Genomic DNA, 17,622 nt, shown 5'->3' with positions numbered 1-17,622 from the left:
AGGGGCATTCTCATTCCTTACCTTCACTGTTTTATTCTCTCTTTTCTAACTCAGACTCCCCTTTGTATTTACTCTGGCCATAAGCCATCATTCCCATTAGCCTCATTTTTCCCCACCTTACATAAATGTAATTTATCATTGCCAAACCCTTTCATTTTAATGTATCCTGTTTATTGGCAGAAAGCAGCACTGCATGGTGACTAATGAGATAAATGTGAATGTGAACAGTGTTCTTCTATAAAGTGCTCCTTTCAGGTTGAGGCGTCTAGATTAGCTTTTTTCAAATACCATTTTCAGTATAAAGTCAGCGTTAAAGCAAAAGAGAAAAATCAAAAGGAAACAAGTTGTATATTAGTTTCTAAGGTCATTTATTAGTGTGGTGAAGTAGCAACTTTGTACTGAATATTTTAGGGCTTATAATTTGGGTATCTCAATGTAAATTCATCATCTTAATAGAAAGCAGACAAGGAAATTATTGAAAGCATATATTCTCTTAAAGTATGTTCTTTTTTGGGTATAGAATGACACATTTTCTTTAAAGAGGATTTTTTAAAAACCAAAATATATTTTATATAACAAGTATAAGGATGATAGATATTTTGTTTAGGTTTGCAAGAAATGCTACGCAAATATCAATCTCAGAGTCATATATTTTGAACAGTTTTTTCAACTGAGAAATGCCTGGCTAGAAGGATGCTTGTGTTTGGCTGTTCCCATGATAGCATCTCCATAAAATGGGTCATTTCTCTGTACCTTGAAGGGAAAAAAAGTGAGTATGTTCTCCTGGTATGAGACATATATGAAGAATGGCATAGCCTTACTACCATTTCACGTCTACAGCTATCAAACAGCATGAGAAAATAAAGAATAGCAGGACTTCAGGCTTTGACTCCATCTGTAGTCAGAGGCTCATTACCAAACCAGACTTGAGTCCCCTAGTGTAATGCACAGTAAAGCCAGTCCACTGACACCGGGTTGTAGTGAAGGACAGTTCAGCATTTACTGCAGAGCATCAAACAAGGAGTCCAGGCAGCTAATGCTCAAAAGGCCCAGACTCTCCGATGGCTTTCAGGGACAGACTTTTAAAGGTAGAGTGAGGGAGGTGGGTGACAGGATGTGAGATCAGCTTGTGTACAGTCTTCTGATTGGTTGGTGGTGAGATCGAAAGCTGATGTCATCAACCTTCTGGTTCCAGCCTGTCTGGGGTTATGTGTTTGTGGTCAGTCTGCAGTTTACTTCTTCCACCTGCTAAGCATATCAGTATCTTCAAAACAGCTAAGGGATATGGCTTGAGGTATTATCTATGGACATGAATTTGAGCAAACTCTAGGAGATAGTGGAGGACAGAGGAGCCTGGAATGCTGCAGTCCATGGGGTCACAAAGAGTCAGGCACAGCTTAGTAACTGAATAACAACAAATTATCTATTGTTCTCAAGGAGGAACTAAAGACCCTTGACTTTATTTAATGGCTAAAGTAATATTTTGCCTTTCCTGACTGTTTGCCTTTTTTCTGCATTTTCTCACTTCTCTGATTAAATTTATTCTTTGGAACTCAGGGGAGGCCTTGGGGGCCTTTTTTACAAGCAAGAGGCAGGTGGAGGGCGTGGGGATAGATATTTGTCCCCGGACAGTGACGTAAGGTCCTGCTCAGTTACAGGCACTTGTCTTCCGTCCCCATCTTTTTCTTCCCACAGAGTCTTTGACTCATAACACAGTATTTCCCATTCCTTGTTTAGATAGTAAATGGTATACTCCAGTTTGAAATGGAAAATTTTGGTTCTGTTGATGAGAAGCTGTGCAAGCTATCTTAAATCAACAAGAGTATGAACTTCATAAAATCTGAGAGCAAGCAAGAGAGAGAATATCAATTAAAATACAGATAATGCCTTTGTCTTTCAATTGTTTCACTTTATAAAGCTGCAGATTTTAGAGTTATTCTGTTTTAATTAACTGGAAACATTCCAGATGCATAGTGAACTCTTCTATAGCAGTTTTATATTTGCTTTCCATCCAATCTTCAGCTGAAATCCATTTTTTATGCCTTGAAATACATCCACATTTCTGTTTTGCCAAGACTAGCTATAAACTAAATGTGTATATCCAGTTTATGTATATTTTCAATAGGTTATGGAGATTTCAGAGCTGTATATTTTGTTTTATATGAGAAGTGATTCTTCAGTAGCAGGAGAAAACAACGAAATCTGCAAAGAATTTGAATTTGTTTATAATGCTTAAAAGTGTACTAGGTTTCTTTCCTATATCTGAGATGGGTAAAGGATCTATGTTTACAAAATTAAAGTTATACTCTAGGTGTCATATTCTTGCACTGTGTAAAACTAAAGGAGCTGCAGGATACTTGTGTTTGACACACCCTTCACCCCCACCAAGTGTCAGAGTCAGGAATGAATTCAGTAAGTGACTTTTTCTCTGGAAGAGAAGCTGGATTTACAGTGTTTAAGGAGGAGGGGATGGGAGGTAAAGTTGTGGGGAAGGGAGTATTTTCCAACATAGAGAATTGTTGTTCAGTAGCTCAGTCATGTCTGACTCTTTGTAACCCCATGGACTGCAGCACACCTGGCTTCCCTGTCCTTCACCATCTCTAGGAATTTGCTCAGACACATGTCTGTTGAGTCAGTGAGGCTCTCTAACCATCTCATCCTCTGTTGACCACTTTTCCTCTTGCCTTCAATCTTTCCCAGCATCAGGGTCTTTTCTAATTAGTCAGATCCTTATATCAGGTGGCCAAAGTATTGGAGCTTCAGCTTCAGCAACCGTCCTTCCAATGAGTATTCAGGATTGATTTCCTTAAGGATTAACAGAGAAAAAAGAATCAGTAAAAGTCCTGAAGGGTTGAGGAGAAAAGATAAAGCGTCTGGAAGCTGGAATTCAGGAGGAACAAAGGCATGAAACAAATGGATGAACAGAATCCGTATGCCCTCCTTTGCCTCCTATACCATCAACTGTTCCTCACTTCTTTCAACCCAGCTGTCCCTCAGGACACACTCCAGCCCTATTTCCATGTGCTGAAAGCGTAGGCAGTAAATCCCCTACATAGGAACCTTCAGGTTGTGAACTTTCAAAGATGTGAATGTGGGTTTGCATGCCCAGTCACGTAAGCTGGTCCATGTGTCTGGCATACACTGTCACGTGAGTGCGTCCTCTGCAAGTGGTTTTGCTTCTGTGTACTTACTGTGCAGTACTGTAGTACAGTACCTTTGTTGCAAGCCCAGGATGTCTGGAAGCAAGTGTGAAAGCAGCACTATTGTAGTTGGTACTACCGTACTTTTCAAGGTACTGTACTGAAGATTAAAAATGTTTTCTTTATTTTTTGTTTTTGTTTTTTATGTATTGTTTGTGTGAAACATATTATAAACCAATTACAGTACAGTATTATATAGCCAATTATGTTAATTGGGTACCTAGGCTAACTTTGTTGAACATGTCAACAAATTGAACTTACAAACGAGCTTTTGGAATGGAGGATGTTCCTATGTAGGGGACTTACAGTAATTAGGACCCATCCCATCTCAAATCTGTGTTCCTGCAGGAACCTTTCAGGGATTGCCTCAGCTGGAATTGCTTGGTGTCTTCTTTGAAACTTTGAGAGTCTCTGTGTTTTCTTTTCTTTTCTTTTAACTGCAGGTTATTTATGTGCTGATGTATACATGAGGGCAACCATGTTAGTTCACCACTGTGTTTGGTACATAACAAGTACTGTAAAGGGGCTTTCCAGGTGGAGCTAGCGGTAAAGAACCTGCCTGCCAATGCAGGAGATATAAGAGATACCATTCGATCCCAGAGTCTGGCAGATCCCCTGGAGGAGGGCATGGCAACCCACTCCAACATTCTTGCCGGGAGAATCCCGTGGACAGAGGAGCCTGGCGGGCTGCGGTCCATAGAGTCACAAAGAGTCAGACACACCTGAAGCAAATTAGCATGCATGCACAAGTACTGTAAAAATACTTGAATTGGAAATCCAGTTAATTGCAATGTATTGGTCTTTGGGTGGGATATTATCATTTTATTGAATTTATTCCAGGATCCAGTCTACTTCATTTTATATTCAGAAAATTCTGGGCCATTTGAAGGGTATGGATGCTGACTCTGTTGGAGACTTCTCTAAAGAAAATTCATCAATGTAGCCAAGGTTCATAAATTTCACATGAGCAAGATCAGACAAAGTTGAAATTATAGTGGCACTTTTGAGAGCAACATACCTCTTCTTTATTTGAAAAACGCTATAATTCTATTAAACTTTGCCACTGTTACTTTCTGAAAATATGATAGAGCTGCCAATATATTTATGCATATAATCTCATTTAATTATCTGGCCTATACTTATTTCTATGTGAATTAAGACTAATTCGTTTACCCTTGGGAAATTGTAATATGTCTAAATTTATTTTATTATTACATGAAAGGAATTTTAATTCAATTTTTAGGTGAGGGTAACAAAGGGGATTAGAATGACTTGACTATGAGTTTTCACATTTTTGTGATAAGGCCTTCTTTGTGATAGTTTATCCAGGATGAATAGATGTTCTGGCTGACAAATAGCAGCAGATAAAATCATCTTCAAAAAGCAACATTTGAGGAAAATTACCTCTCTGCAAGCTAAGAAAAGCTATTGTTTTCACCAAAGCAAAAGAACGATCAAAGTACCTTGTGTTCAGAGTTTCCTTTGGAATAAAAAAGAGCTGGAAGTGTCCAAGAAAAAATAAACACACCCTGAAGAATCAGTTAGGGAAATATACTTTGTGAGGAAAAATTGTCCCTGCTTGTGGAAGCAAGATTGATTCTTATTTTTAACTCTGCTGACTTCTCTACCAGAGCACAAGGACAATCAGTCTTTAAAAAATACATTCAAAGCAGCCTAGTCAAGCTCTCTCAGTGAATCTTTTTCCTATTGCTTTTGTTCAGTTCCTTTTTGCTGACATCCCAGAGTCCTTTTCTTTAGTGGATGGACCATGGAAGGGGAGTGAATCATTCTAGATGATTCTTTCAAAAGAATCATATCCCATCTTTCAAAAGAAGGGATAAGAAAATCACCTTATCCCTTTACCAGTCAGGAAATTTGGCTTGGACCCAGAGCTTTTGATAGAAAAGACATAATTGTAACTCAGAAAACTTAATATGGATGTATTGAAAGTCATAATTCATGTGAAGAGTCAGGGTATTCTGTTTGTAAATTGGCTGTCTAGTTACATAGACCACCCAACTTCAACTGAGGACAAAGTTCCATCTTATATAGATTCAAGTGTGTGAAGTTCTCTCAGTCATTCAGGAAGAAAATCAAATACGTCTTTGCTTGGCTTCTGGTAACTTCAGTCAGAAGGACTCTAATTTGCTTTTGCCAATTTCTTCCCATCTTTCTTGCATGATAAGTTGCTTCAGTTGTGTCCAACTCTTTGCAACCCCATAGATTGCAGCCCACCAGGCTCCTTTGTCCATGGGATTCTCCAGGCAAGAATACTGGAGTAGGTTGCCATGCCCTCCTCCAGGGGATCATCCTGAACCAGAGACTGAACCCACATCTCTTACTGTCCTGCATTGGCAGGTGGGTTCTTTACCACTAGTGGCACCTGGGAATCCCTTGGAATATTTCAAAATCTGTTCTTCCTGAGAGGTCTTCTCACCTTCCTAAGGTTAGTCTTTTCCCGTTTTTTCCCTTTTAAGCTTCTGTTTTGACATTTTTCAATTAAATTTTAAATTCTTTTTACACATATCTGCTTCTTCTTTTCACCTTGTCTTTCTCTTTTTGGTTTACCCATTGCTAATAAGGTACTTATTAATGGATAATTAATGAATGCTTATGTATCTATTAATGTCCAAAATTTGGGGCAACCAAACCATGATACAGAACATAACTGAGCAGCCTGGGGGTACTAGTGAGGACAAAGAAGGGGTGAGAATGAGACTAGAGGCGGAAAGACTGATTAAGAATCCATTAAAATAGTTCAGACAAGTGGAAATAAGAACTCTACATAGATGATAAAAATGGAGATGGATAGGAGGGTATAGATTTTAGAAATACTTGAGAAATGGAGGGAAAAAAATCTTTTCCACAAGAAACATGGTTTGTTGAGAGGGAGACAGAGACATGCTGGATTGGGTGCCTGCATTGTACTCTGATACAGAGAGAAAGCATAGAGGTCGTGCATCAGTTCAGTTTAGTTCAGTCGCTCAGTCGTGTCCGACTCTTTGCGACCCCATGAATTGCAGCACGCCAGGCCTCCCTGTCCATCACCAACTCCCGGAGTTCACTCAAACTCACGTCTGTCGAGTCAGTGATGCCATCCAGCCATCTCATCCTCTGTCGTCCCCTTTTCCTCCTGCCCCCAATCCCTCCCAGCATCGGAGTCTTAACTGATGAGTCAGTCAATGAGTCAACTCTTCGCATGAGGTGGCCAAAGTGCATAGTTAAAGCCAAAATAATGCATGAAATTTCCCAGGTGGTAGCACCTCACATCCAGAAAGGGCCAGTGAATTGCTCAAATGCAGGCACCTGGCAATGTTGCAGCCGGGACTGAAGCTAGGTATTTCCAGCTCCACAGCATGCACTTAATCACAGCACTCCACTGCTTCTCTGAAGTAGGGAATGATCCCAGTATTAACGTGTTTGGCTTGGGGAAGTGCTTTAATGCAGCTTTAATCACTAACAATGAAAGAGTTAAGGACAACACAAATATGGAAAATCTTCTCGAAAAACTGGGAATTTCAAAGGACAAGGAAGCATTTGGATTTGTCTTGTTTTCTCTGAAAAGGGGTAGCTTCATAATTGTAGAAGGAGAAAAGAAGCTATGACAAAGACCAGAGCAGAAGACAAAGACAAAAGGAGCTGAAATAGTTGGAGTCTTATTGTTACTTGTATGTGAAAGAAATGATCTCTGGATGGTTTCTGACTGTGAATTAAACTCACTAACGTGTTTTTGTCTTCATAATGAATGCACCTCATACACATTGTGAAGAAAGGGGAATTCATCTGCATACATTTTAAATATCATCAGCATGCATTATGTCATGATCTTTGCATCAGAATAAAAGTATTGAATTATTAGATATAATAATATAAGTTTATATTATATTAGATATAATAGTATATAATAATTGTCTAATATTATATTCTATCATATTAAATATAATAATATAACATTAATATTAATTAAATATAATAATATAACAATTAATATAACAGTTTAATTTTAGATATAATTTAATTATATAATGATAATGATACTAGAATTAAATACAAAATATTTAAAGAACAAAACTGAACTTCTTTCAAGTCTGTTCAATATTAAGACATATTCATTATGCAGAATTTAAAGCCTATAGTTCTGTTCCATTCATAGCATATTATGTAATAAATTAAAAGTTTCTTACAGGTGCTTCTGTTGATATAAACTTTGAACTTCATCTTGATACTTGAGAAATCAGTGAAGTCTGATATACACCAAATATACTCAGAAAACACAATGAGAGCTCATAGATGAACAAATATCTTCCGAGTCTGAAGGAGAAGCATCTTTAATAGATCTAATATGATGTTCATTGCATTTCTTATGAGCTAAGTAAGAAAAAATAGTAATAAGCTTAATAGACCAAGTGACATTTAGTTCATGGGAAAATTTTTTTTCAGAAAGAGATGGGAATACCAGACCACCTGACCTGCCTCTTGAGAAACCTATATGCAGGTCAGGAAGCAACAGTTAGAACTGGACATGGAACAACAGACTGGTTCCAAATAGGAAAAGGAGTCGATCAAGGCTGTATATTGTCACCCTGCTTATTTAACTTATATGCAGAGTACATCATGAGAAACGCTGGGCTGGAGGAAGCACAAGCTGGACTCAAAATTGCCGGGAGAAATATCAATAACCTCAGATATGCAGATGACACCACCCTTATGGCAGAAAGTGGAGAAGAATTAAAGAGCCTCTTGATGAAAGGGAAAGAGGAGAGTGAAAAAGTTGGCTTAAAGCTCAATATTCAGAAAACTAAGACCATGGCATCCGGTCCCATCACTTCATGGCAAATAAAAGGGAAAACAGTGGAAACAGTGAGAGATTTTATTTTGGGGGGCTCCAAAATCACTGCAGATGGTGACTGCAGCCATGAAATTAAAAGACACTCCTTGGAAGGAAAGTTATGGCCAACCTAGACAGCATATTAAAAAACAGAGACATTACTTTGCCAACAAAGGTCCATCTAGTCAAGGCTATGGTATATCCAGTGGTCATGTATGGATGTGAGAGTTGGGCAATAAGGAAAGCTGAACACCGAAGAACTGATGCTTTTGAACTGTGGTGTTGGAGAAGACTCTTGAGAGTCCCTTGGACTGCAAGGGGATCCAACCAGTCCATCCTTAAGGAGATCAGTCCTGAGTGTTCATTGGGAGGACTGATGTTGAAGCTGAAACTCCAATATTTTGGCCACCTGATGTGAAGAACTGACTCATTGGAAAAGACTCCAATCCTGGGAAAGATTGAGGGCAGGAGGAGAAGGGGATGACAGAGGATGAGATGGTTGGATGGCATCACCGGCTCAATGGACATGAGTTTGGGTAAACTCCGGGAGTTGGTGATGGACAGGGAGGCCTGGCATGCTGCTATCCATGGGGTCGCAAAGTGTTGGACATGACTGAACGACTGAACTGAACTTAAACTTTCTACAGTGATATAATGAGAAAAACCAGAAGGTGATATAATGATCTGGAGTTGCCTGCTGTAGTAATATACTAGAGGAGGGAAAGTTGGTCAAAGTTAGATTCCAGTCCCCAGTCTTGCACTGATTGGCTGTATGACTTGGGACAAGTTCTCAGTATATCTGAGCCTCGATCTCCTTTTCATCCAGTGGAGCTAGCAATGCTTCCTAAGCTGACATGAGTATGAGGTTGAGAGGAGATTTACATTGTCCTCAGGATTTGCCTAGTGTAAGGAGTAGCTGAGGCTTCCCTGATAGCTCAGTTGGTGAAGAATTCACCTGCAATACTGGAGACTCCAGTTTGATTCCTGGGTTGGGAAGATCTGCTGGAGAAGGGATAGGCTACCCACTCCAGTATTCTTGGGCTTCCCTTGTGACTCAGCTTGTAAAGAATCTGCCTGCAATGTGGGAGACCTGGGTTAGATCCCTAGGTTGGGAAGATCCCCTGGAGAAGGGAAAGGCTACACACTCCAGTATTCTGGCCTGGAGAATTCCATGGACTGTACAGTCCATGGGGTGCAAAGAGTCGGACATGACTGAGCGACTTTCACTTTCACTATTTGTGCGCAGAGATACTTCTGAGAATAACCTAGATACTGTCTTTGATTTCACACCAGAAAAACTATTAAAGATAGAGACAATGGTGGAAAACTATCTAGAAGGATGCACAGCCCCAGTTTTGTGTCCAGGCCTGAATTTAGTCCCAAGACAGAAACGATGATTGCCCTACTGTGCTACGAAGAAAGTAGAAGGAGGCTTCCAGGTGCCTCCAATGACAGTATTAGAAGTGGTAGCTTTTTATACAGTTTGTGATTAAAAGCTAAATGGAAGGTGTCACATGCAGCTCTGCTCTACTACACCTTGAATGCCACCAGATTTTTTGGGCAGTTAATAAAGGTCATTTTTATTATTCTGCAATCAAAATTAAAGTTATGAGTGAAGTAGTGATTTCCCATATTCAACATCTAAAGAACTGAACAAACGCTGCATATACCAATATTTAAAGTATTTGATGTGGGAGATAAATGGTTTCTTGTTTGGTAACTAATCTAGGTTGGGGTGATAGCATAACTTACAGGGGAAAATGCATCTTTAAAATCTTTCTATGCTTGTTTTAATAACTCAAAACCCTTCCAATGGGCTTCCCTGGTAGCTCAGTGGTAAAGAATCCACCTACCAATGCATTCGATGAGGGTTTGATACTTAGGTTGGAAGGATCCCCTGGTAGAGAAAATGGCAACCCATTTTCTGTTGCCTGAATAATCCCATGGACCGAGGAGCCTGACAGGCTACAGTTTGTGGAGTCACAGAGAGTTGGACAAGACTGAGCAACTGGGCATGAGTACAAGGCGTCTCATAGAAGAAAACCAGTCTCACGGAGCTATGTTGACAGGGAGGGAAGATTTTAAAGCAATTTCTTAACAAAATTCAATAAAATTGTATTGCCATTCATAAATTAAGGATACTTCTACCCATTTGGTTTCTCTAATTTATTTAATTATATTAAACCATCAACTTTGGTCAGTACAAATAAATTCACTGGCATTACTAGGGAGAATGGTGTGAGTAGTGAGGTGGATGGAGTCATCTGAGGGGAGTTGTTCAGAGGTTTGGAAGGAGGATTACCAGGTTAGGCTTCTTGGCAGAAAATTTTGACTGAAAGAGGAAGGATGTTATTGGACAGTGTCTAAAAGACACATGGAATCAAAGAGGGTGTATTTACTTTTTCATTGGAATGCATTTGCTCAAATTTACAGTTCTTTGGAGAAAGGACTCAGTAGTAGATGAGATGATTTCTTGTCTATCCATGCTAATTTTCACTTTTCCTTAAATATGTAGTTAGTGAATCACTTAACAAATACTTATTGAGCAGCTGCTTTGGCTAAGGCAATATTCTAAGTGCTGGGCTTACAGAGGTAGCGTGACATAGATCATGTTTAGTTTCAAAGAGTTCTTTAAAACTTAACCTGTAGTCTGTTCATCTGAAGAATGAAATTACAAAAAAAAAGAGTCCTGGGGATCTTCAGTTTCTTAATGTATTTTCATTAGCAGAGTTCAGAAATAGTGAGAACTTCAGGTGGACTCCTGCAAACCCAGGTACCAGGCTGGCCCCTGTGGTCCACTTGTTGACCAGGCACCAGAGCTGCATGCCTGAAGATGGCCCTTGCAGAATTTCTGTGTGGAATGACTAGTGAAAAGTTTTCCCAACTGAAGCCAGTCAGTGAAGATAGGAAGAGTTGCTTCTTACTTCAAATGCACAGATGCCAACACAAGACCAAAGGATCGTGAATAATCTAGGAAACATGTCATCACCAAAGGGAAAAAAGAAAAAAAAAAAAAAGCTTCAATAACTGACTAAAAAAACAGAGATCTGTAAACGTCCTGATGAAGAATTTAGAACGATCGTCAAAGAAGTATAGTGAAATGCAAGAAAACACAGTCAACCAAATTAGGAAAACACTCAATGAAGAAAATGAGATGTCCAGCAAAGCAATAGAAACCATTTAAAACACTCAAACAGAAATTCTTGAGTTGAGGAATATATTGATTGAACTGCCAAATTTAATAGAGAACTTCAACAACAGATTCAACCAGGCAAAAGGAAAAAAAAAGTCAGTGAACTTGAAGACCGAGTGTTTTAAATTATCCAGTCAGAGGAACAGAAAGAAAAAGAAAAACTAAAAAAAGCTTATGTGAATTATGGGATACCATCAAGAGAAACAACCGACTCATTACTGGTGTCCCAGAAAGAGAAGAGAGAAAGGGACAGACACTTTTTAAAAGAAATAATATCTAAGAAATTCCCAAATCTGGGTGGAAATTTGGACATCCAAGTTCCTGAGTTTATAGGTTTACAAAGAGTTTCAACCCTGAAAGTTCTTCTTCAAGACACATTGTAATTAAATTGTGTAAAATCAAAGGCAGAATTCTTAAAACTGCACAGAAAAAAAAAAAAATTGCTCACATACAGTACTAGAGAACAAACCCTCCACGAGGCTGTTAGCAGATTTCTTAGCAGAAACCTAGCAGCCAAGACAGAGTGGGATAAACCTGGAGGCCATTGTGCTCACTGAAATAAGCCAGAGAAGGATACTATGTGGTCTCACGTCTATGTGGAATCTGGGGGCGGAAAATGAAGATGTTGAACTCATAGAAGCAGAAAATAGGGAGGCAGGGAAAACAGGACGACGTTGGTCAGAGGGTACAAATTTGTGGTTATGGAGGATGAATGCATCTAGAGAGCTTATGTACAGGCATGTTGTCTATACTTAATAAAACTGTATTGAACCCTGAAATTATGCTTAGAGTGGAAGCTGGGAGATTTACATACACAAAAAATGTTAACTAGGTGAGGTTATTAAATATATTATATATTAATTAGCTTGACTCTGGTACTCATTTCACTGTGTATATTTACATGAGATCACCATAGTATTTACCTTAAATATGTACAATTTTTATTAAAAAATTTTAAAATGTTAAGTAATGAGTAAAAATGATAATGATAGCTATTAATAACATTGGGTGATTTGCTATGTGTCAGATGTTGTACACTAAAGACCTTGTGTTTGTGTGCTTAGTTGCTCAGTCGTGTCCGACTCTTTGCAACCCCATCGACTGTAGCCCACTGTCTCCTCTGTCCATGGGGATTCTCCAGGCAAGAACACTAGAGTGAGTTGCCATGCCTTCCTCCAGGGCATCTTCTCAACCCAGTGATTGAACCTGAGTCTCCCACATTGCAGGTGAATTCTTTACCATCTGAGCCACCAGGGAAGCCCAATTAAACAAAATCACCACTTTTTATAGGGTCTAGTGTATACGTACGGAGAAGGCAATGGCACCCCACTCCAGTACTCTTGCCTGGAAAATCCCATGGATGGAGGAGCCTGGTGGGCTGCCATCTATGGGGTTGCTAAGAGTCGGACACGACTAAGTGACTTCACTTTCACTTTTCACCTTCATGCATTGGAGAAGGAAATGGCAACCCACTCCAGTGTTCTTGCCTGGAGAATCCCAGGGACAGGGGAGCCTGGTGACCTGCTGTCTATGGGGTCGCCCAGAGTCGGACATGACTGAAGCGACTTAGCAGCAGAAGCAGTGTATAAGTATAGAAGCTGAAAGTTAGGCTTTTAACATCTAAACATGATAGTACTTAATCGTGTTTATTTTCATCTTTTCTTCTTTAGAACACTTAACAAGAATTTGCTGTATCATTTCTGCTAGTCATTTGTCGGTAAAACAACACTCCTATGAGTCTTGAAAGAGATCTTATGAATATTTGTCTCTTAATCATTATTTTCTCTCATCGAGGAGGAAACATTAAATACGCTTCCTCTCTATTTTTAAGTTCTGATGATTGTTAAATCCTGTAAGTATTTGCTTCAGTGTTAATTGAAATGTAGCCTAATAGTTATAAACTTAGAAAGAATCCTTCCTACAAAAAATTCCTTTTCAAAAGTGCATAATAATTATTTTATCTATTTTTAAATTAAGATATTTAATATATTTCCTTTTCTCTATCAGGTCACACATATTTTTAGTTGTTCGACTGTGTTTTTTAGAGCTCTCATGAAATAAAACTCAATTCAATACTACATCAAATATTATTATAGGCTATGAATCAGGCACTGTCTTTGATTATGGAACAGCAAACTATAATTTTAGGTGCTCTGTTTTGACAAGCCAAGAGACAAATTTATCCAAGCAAATCCAAGTTTATCCATTATTGAGGATTTCTCTTCATATAACTTTAGGTAAAACCTGTTTCAGAGATCAGAGCTAATGCTTATGGTCACTCAAGCTGAGTGAGATGAAGGTGTAAATCACCATTCTCCTACCTGCTTATTTAGCATGTATTCTTTGCCCATATGTGAGCACAGGTTGAACCTATCTGGTGATTTTCATTTATACAAGAGATCAGTATCTTTTGATGTAATTTTCTGTGGATTTTTCCCCTTTAATTTAAGTGCTATGGTAGTCAAAGGCAGTTTAACAATAGTACTTATGAAACAGTCACACCTATAGTCAACTGCTGTACCATTGTAATAATGGCATGTCTATGACTAATATCTGTAACTGACCAAACACTGTTATAATTCCCTTTTGAAATGCAGAATAAATGCTAAAATCCAAAAACTACATGATCCAGGTTAGAATATTTAGAGATAGGACATGGTATTAGGAGAATTATATGAGAGTCTGGCCAAGTGAGAAATTTCCACAAATTATTATAAATATAGAAATGATCTCATAAGCACTGATGTAAAGAACAAACAAGAATCTAGCAGAGACCTGAGTGGAATACTGTAGTTGTTCCTCCTTACTTATAAAACACCAGTGACTCTTGTGCCTTAATTACCTCTCTTAGAAATTGGATATCTTCCAGCATGCCCAGAAAAAGGGAGACAGAGGGCCAGAGAGATTGCCAAATACCAGTCACTTTTGTCATTGATTTAACCTCCGTGTCTCTCCTCCTATCAGACTTTTGCATGGTCTCTCTTTATGTAAAAACCTGACCATTCCTGGAGCATCAGCTAGACCCTATAGAGCTGTGATCCTAATATGTTACTTATTTGAGAAATCATTTTTCTAACTTGTTGGTATATTAACTTGCATGGGTCTGAATTAATCTTGATGTTCCCCGCACTTATTTTCTTTTTTCACTGCAGATGTCAATTCCCTGTGTCCCAGACTTCCTTGGTGGTCCAGTGGTTAAGACTCCCACTTGCAGTGCAGGGAGGCATGGGACTGATCCCTGGTCAGGGAATTCAAATCCCACATGGTGAAAAAATAAATAAATAAATAAACTAGTCTTTTCATTTCTAGGGTCTCAAATTTCCCTAAATTGTCATATCTGATGGGTCGTGGACTTCTTTCTATTTTTTCTTTTTTAAAAAATAATTTTATTGTTGCTGTTGTTCAGTTGTTAAATCATGTCCAACTTTTTGCAACTCCGTGGACTGCAGCAATCCACGCTTCCCTGTCCTTCACCATCTCTCAGAGTTTGCTCAAACTCATGTCCATCGAGTCAGTGATGCCGTCCAACCATCTCATCCTCTGTCCTTCACTTCTCCTGCCCTCAGTCTTTCCCAGCATCAGGGTCATTTCCATTGAGTCGGCCCTTCCCATCAGGTAGCCAAAGTATTGGAGCTTCAGCTTCAGCAATTTTATTATTTTTTTAATTGGAGGATTTCCCATTTATTCTTACTTTTTCACTTGTAGCAAAGTTTTCCCTGTAGAGTGCTTCTCCACTGCTTAACAAATTAATTATAATATCTTAGTTTGGTATTTCATTTCCTCACAATATGAATCCAGCCCACTTGTCCAATACTCACTCTCTCTGCCTTACATGAACCTGCTGTCTGGCAAAGTTGGCTCCATCCATTTCTCTTTCTCTTCTCTTGTTCATAGTGTTGCCTCTACTTGAAATTCTGTTTTTTCATTTTGGCCTGTCCTGAATCCCATCCATCCATCCAAGTCCAACTCATGTACCATATTCTTATGGAGCCTTTCTTCTTCCTCATGTATGTGTATTTCAGTTTCTTTCTGTAAGTTTTTAACCTACCTATCATTTCCTGCACTACATTCCAGATAACTCTGTATTTGTCCTTGCTGTTAGATTGCATGAGATGCTTTCCCAAGATTCATTTCATTTTAGTTATTTAATTTGAATATATTTATTCTGCATTTATTGTAACATGACATCACCTCTTTCCTTGGTATTTTATTCTCTAGGGACTAAATAGAAAATATTATCATACTACATTTATTTTTTTTAAGGCAGGGTTAATTTACAAAGTTGCAACAAGGAAACCTGATGGCATGCCTGCATGAAGGGAAACTTACTGTTCATCCTATGTAAAGTAGCAGGAGTGTTTTCAAAACCGTCTTAATAAGATTTGCTTATTGAGACAAAGAGCCGTGACTTCATTCCTACTAACCTCAAAAGCATATTAAACTACAGTCAGTTTTGGCATTAATCCAGTTTTACCATTAACTCTGTCATAAATTTTGATTAAGGGGTATTGCCAGACTTTTGTAATTAAGGGAAGTGCATTAGGAATGTATTTCATGTGGAAATTTGTCATGTTCTGAAAAATACTGATGTTGTATGAATACCTGTAAACCTTAGGGATGGTAGAATTCATGGCTAAACAACCATTTTTCTGAACAGAGAGAGTACCCCAAATTAGTTACAGGCTCAAGTCTAAATTTTTATTTTAAGAAATAATTGATTGAATTAAAATATTTCTTGGCTGTGTAAATTTCATAGGAGTCAGGAAGAAGCTGTATTTCATGGTTACCTTCTCTCAGTGCCATCAGCCCCATAGATATATTTTATAATAATTTGTCACTTTCTGTAATTATGGATTAATAAATATTAACTACTCACACAAGTCTGGATCAATAAATATATTTAGCTCTGAGTTTGTCATAAGCTTTTATCTTCTAAAAGCCTTTTGAAGGGTGTGGTTATATCATGAGATGCTTTATCTGTTTTCATTTCGCTCCATAGCATTTGGCTTCCCTGGTGGCTCAGACAGTAAAGAATCCACCTGCAATGCAGGAGACCTGGGTTTGATCCCTGGGTTGGGAAGATCCCCTGGAGGAGGGCCTGGCAACCCACTCCAGTATTCTTGCCTGGGAAATCCCATGGACAGAGGAGCCTGGAGGGCTGTAGTCCATGGGGTCCCAAAGAATTGAATAGGACTGAGTGACTAAGCACAGCACTATAGCATTTAGAAAAAGTGAGATTCTCTCAGAATAAAGTTTTACTTGATGTGGGCATTTATACATTTTAAATCTATAAAATGTTTTATTCTGTTTTTCTATTGGCTTGCTTCATCAAATATGTGGGGGGTTTTCTTTAAGCATTTTGTCCCAGTGAAAATTTGTAGATTTCTGCCACGTCAGTTCAAGTGACTATAGCAGGATTAGATCTGCGTGATCCTCCTCTTAACTGGCTGAAACCGTGACAGCTTTTTTTTTTTTTTTTTAAGGACTGTCTCTTTTAGAAAGTAGGGAGCATGCTCAGTGTGGCCAGCTGTGCATTACTTTTCTAGAGTGAGTTTTCTACTTAGTGTATTAAAATAGTTGTGACCATATTGCATCCTGGTGACAAAAAAGAACTAGTACATCTTTGAAGAGAATTTTACTTCTCATCTGAACATAACTTAGTGGCTGAAAGAATCCAGCTAAGTAATCTGTTTAAAATTAGTGTTTGGAGAATTATTTTCATAATCTGTCACTTGCATCATAAATGAAAACCAGATCATGTTTTTCAACAGTCATGAGAAAATATCTTTCTTCAACTTTTATGATAATATTAATTACTGCATCAGTGAGCATTGATTCTGTGCTGTGTGCCCCCCTAAGTATTTTATTTGCATTAACTCACTTCATTTTTTTGGCTGCCTTATGAAGTATTAGTAATATAAACTACTAAAATCTCCAAATTACAAAAGAGGAAATTGAGGTATATACAAATTAAATATCTCTCTAAGGCCATACAATAAATAATGGAGGTGATGGTAGCTTTAATTGTTTTTTTCTGATTGGAAAACTTTCTTTTTTTGGAGTTCCACTCATGCTAGCATTCAGCAGTTTGTTAATTCATTTGTCTTTAAAAGGAAATCAGTAAAACTTGCACGTCTTCATGCTTTTTAATTTTTCTAACAATGAATGATCATTTATTCTTTGGATTCTTACAGGGCATTCTACTTGGACAAGTCAAATTCACCACCAAACTCTACATCTAAAGCTGCCTACGTAGATAAGGTAAAAATAGACGATTGCATTGACCCTATGTTTTACCATTTACCTCTTATTTAATTTTGTTGGTGTTGTTCTTGAACACGGTGTCAGTGTAAAATTTGTGAACTCCAATTCTGTTACCTCCATAATAAAATATTTTAGAC

The 17,622-nt window shown here is 38.3% G+C and overlaps 1 protein-coding gene across 1 annotated transcript in view; it reads left to right on the top strand.

Annotated features, from left to right (window-relative positions):
• Positions 1-17,622, top strand: part of PREX2 (phosphatidylinositol-3,4,5-trisphosphate dependent Rac exchange factor 2) — a 305,631-nt gene that overhangs the window by 242,614 nt on the left and 45,395 nt on the right. The window contains exon 36 of the mRNA XM_018058434.1: positions 17,416-17,482. Within this exon, the coding sequence (XP_017913923.1) occupies positions 17,416-17,482 (67 nt within the window). The remainder of the gene's footprint in view (positions 1-17,415; positions 17,483-17,622) is intronic.

This window comes from Capra hircus, chromosome 14 (assembly GCF_001704415.2).
Source record: "Capra hircus breed San Clemente chromosome 14, ASM170441v1, whole genome shotgun sequence".
In the NCBI taxonomy this organism is placed as follows: domain Eukaryota; kingdom Metazoa; phylum Chordata; class Mammalia; order Artiodactyla; family Bovidae; genus Capra; species Capra hircus.
The sequence above is the reverse complement of the archived record's forward strand: the minus strand, read 5'-3'. Positions and strand labels throughout refer to the sequence as shown.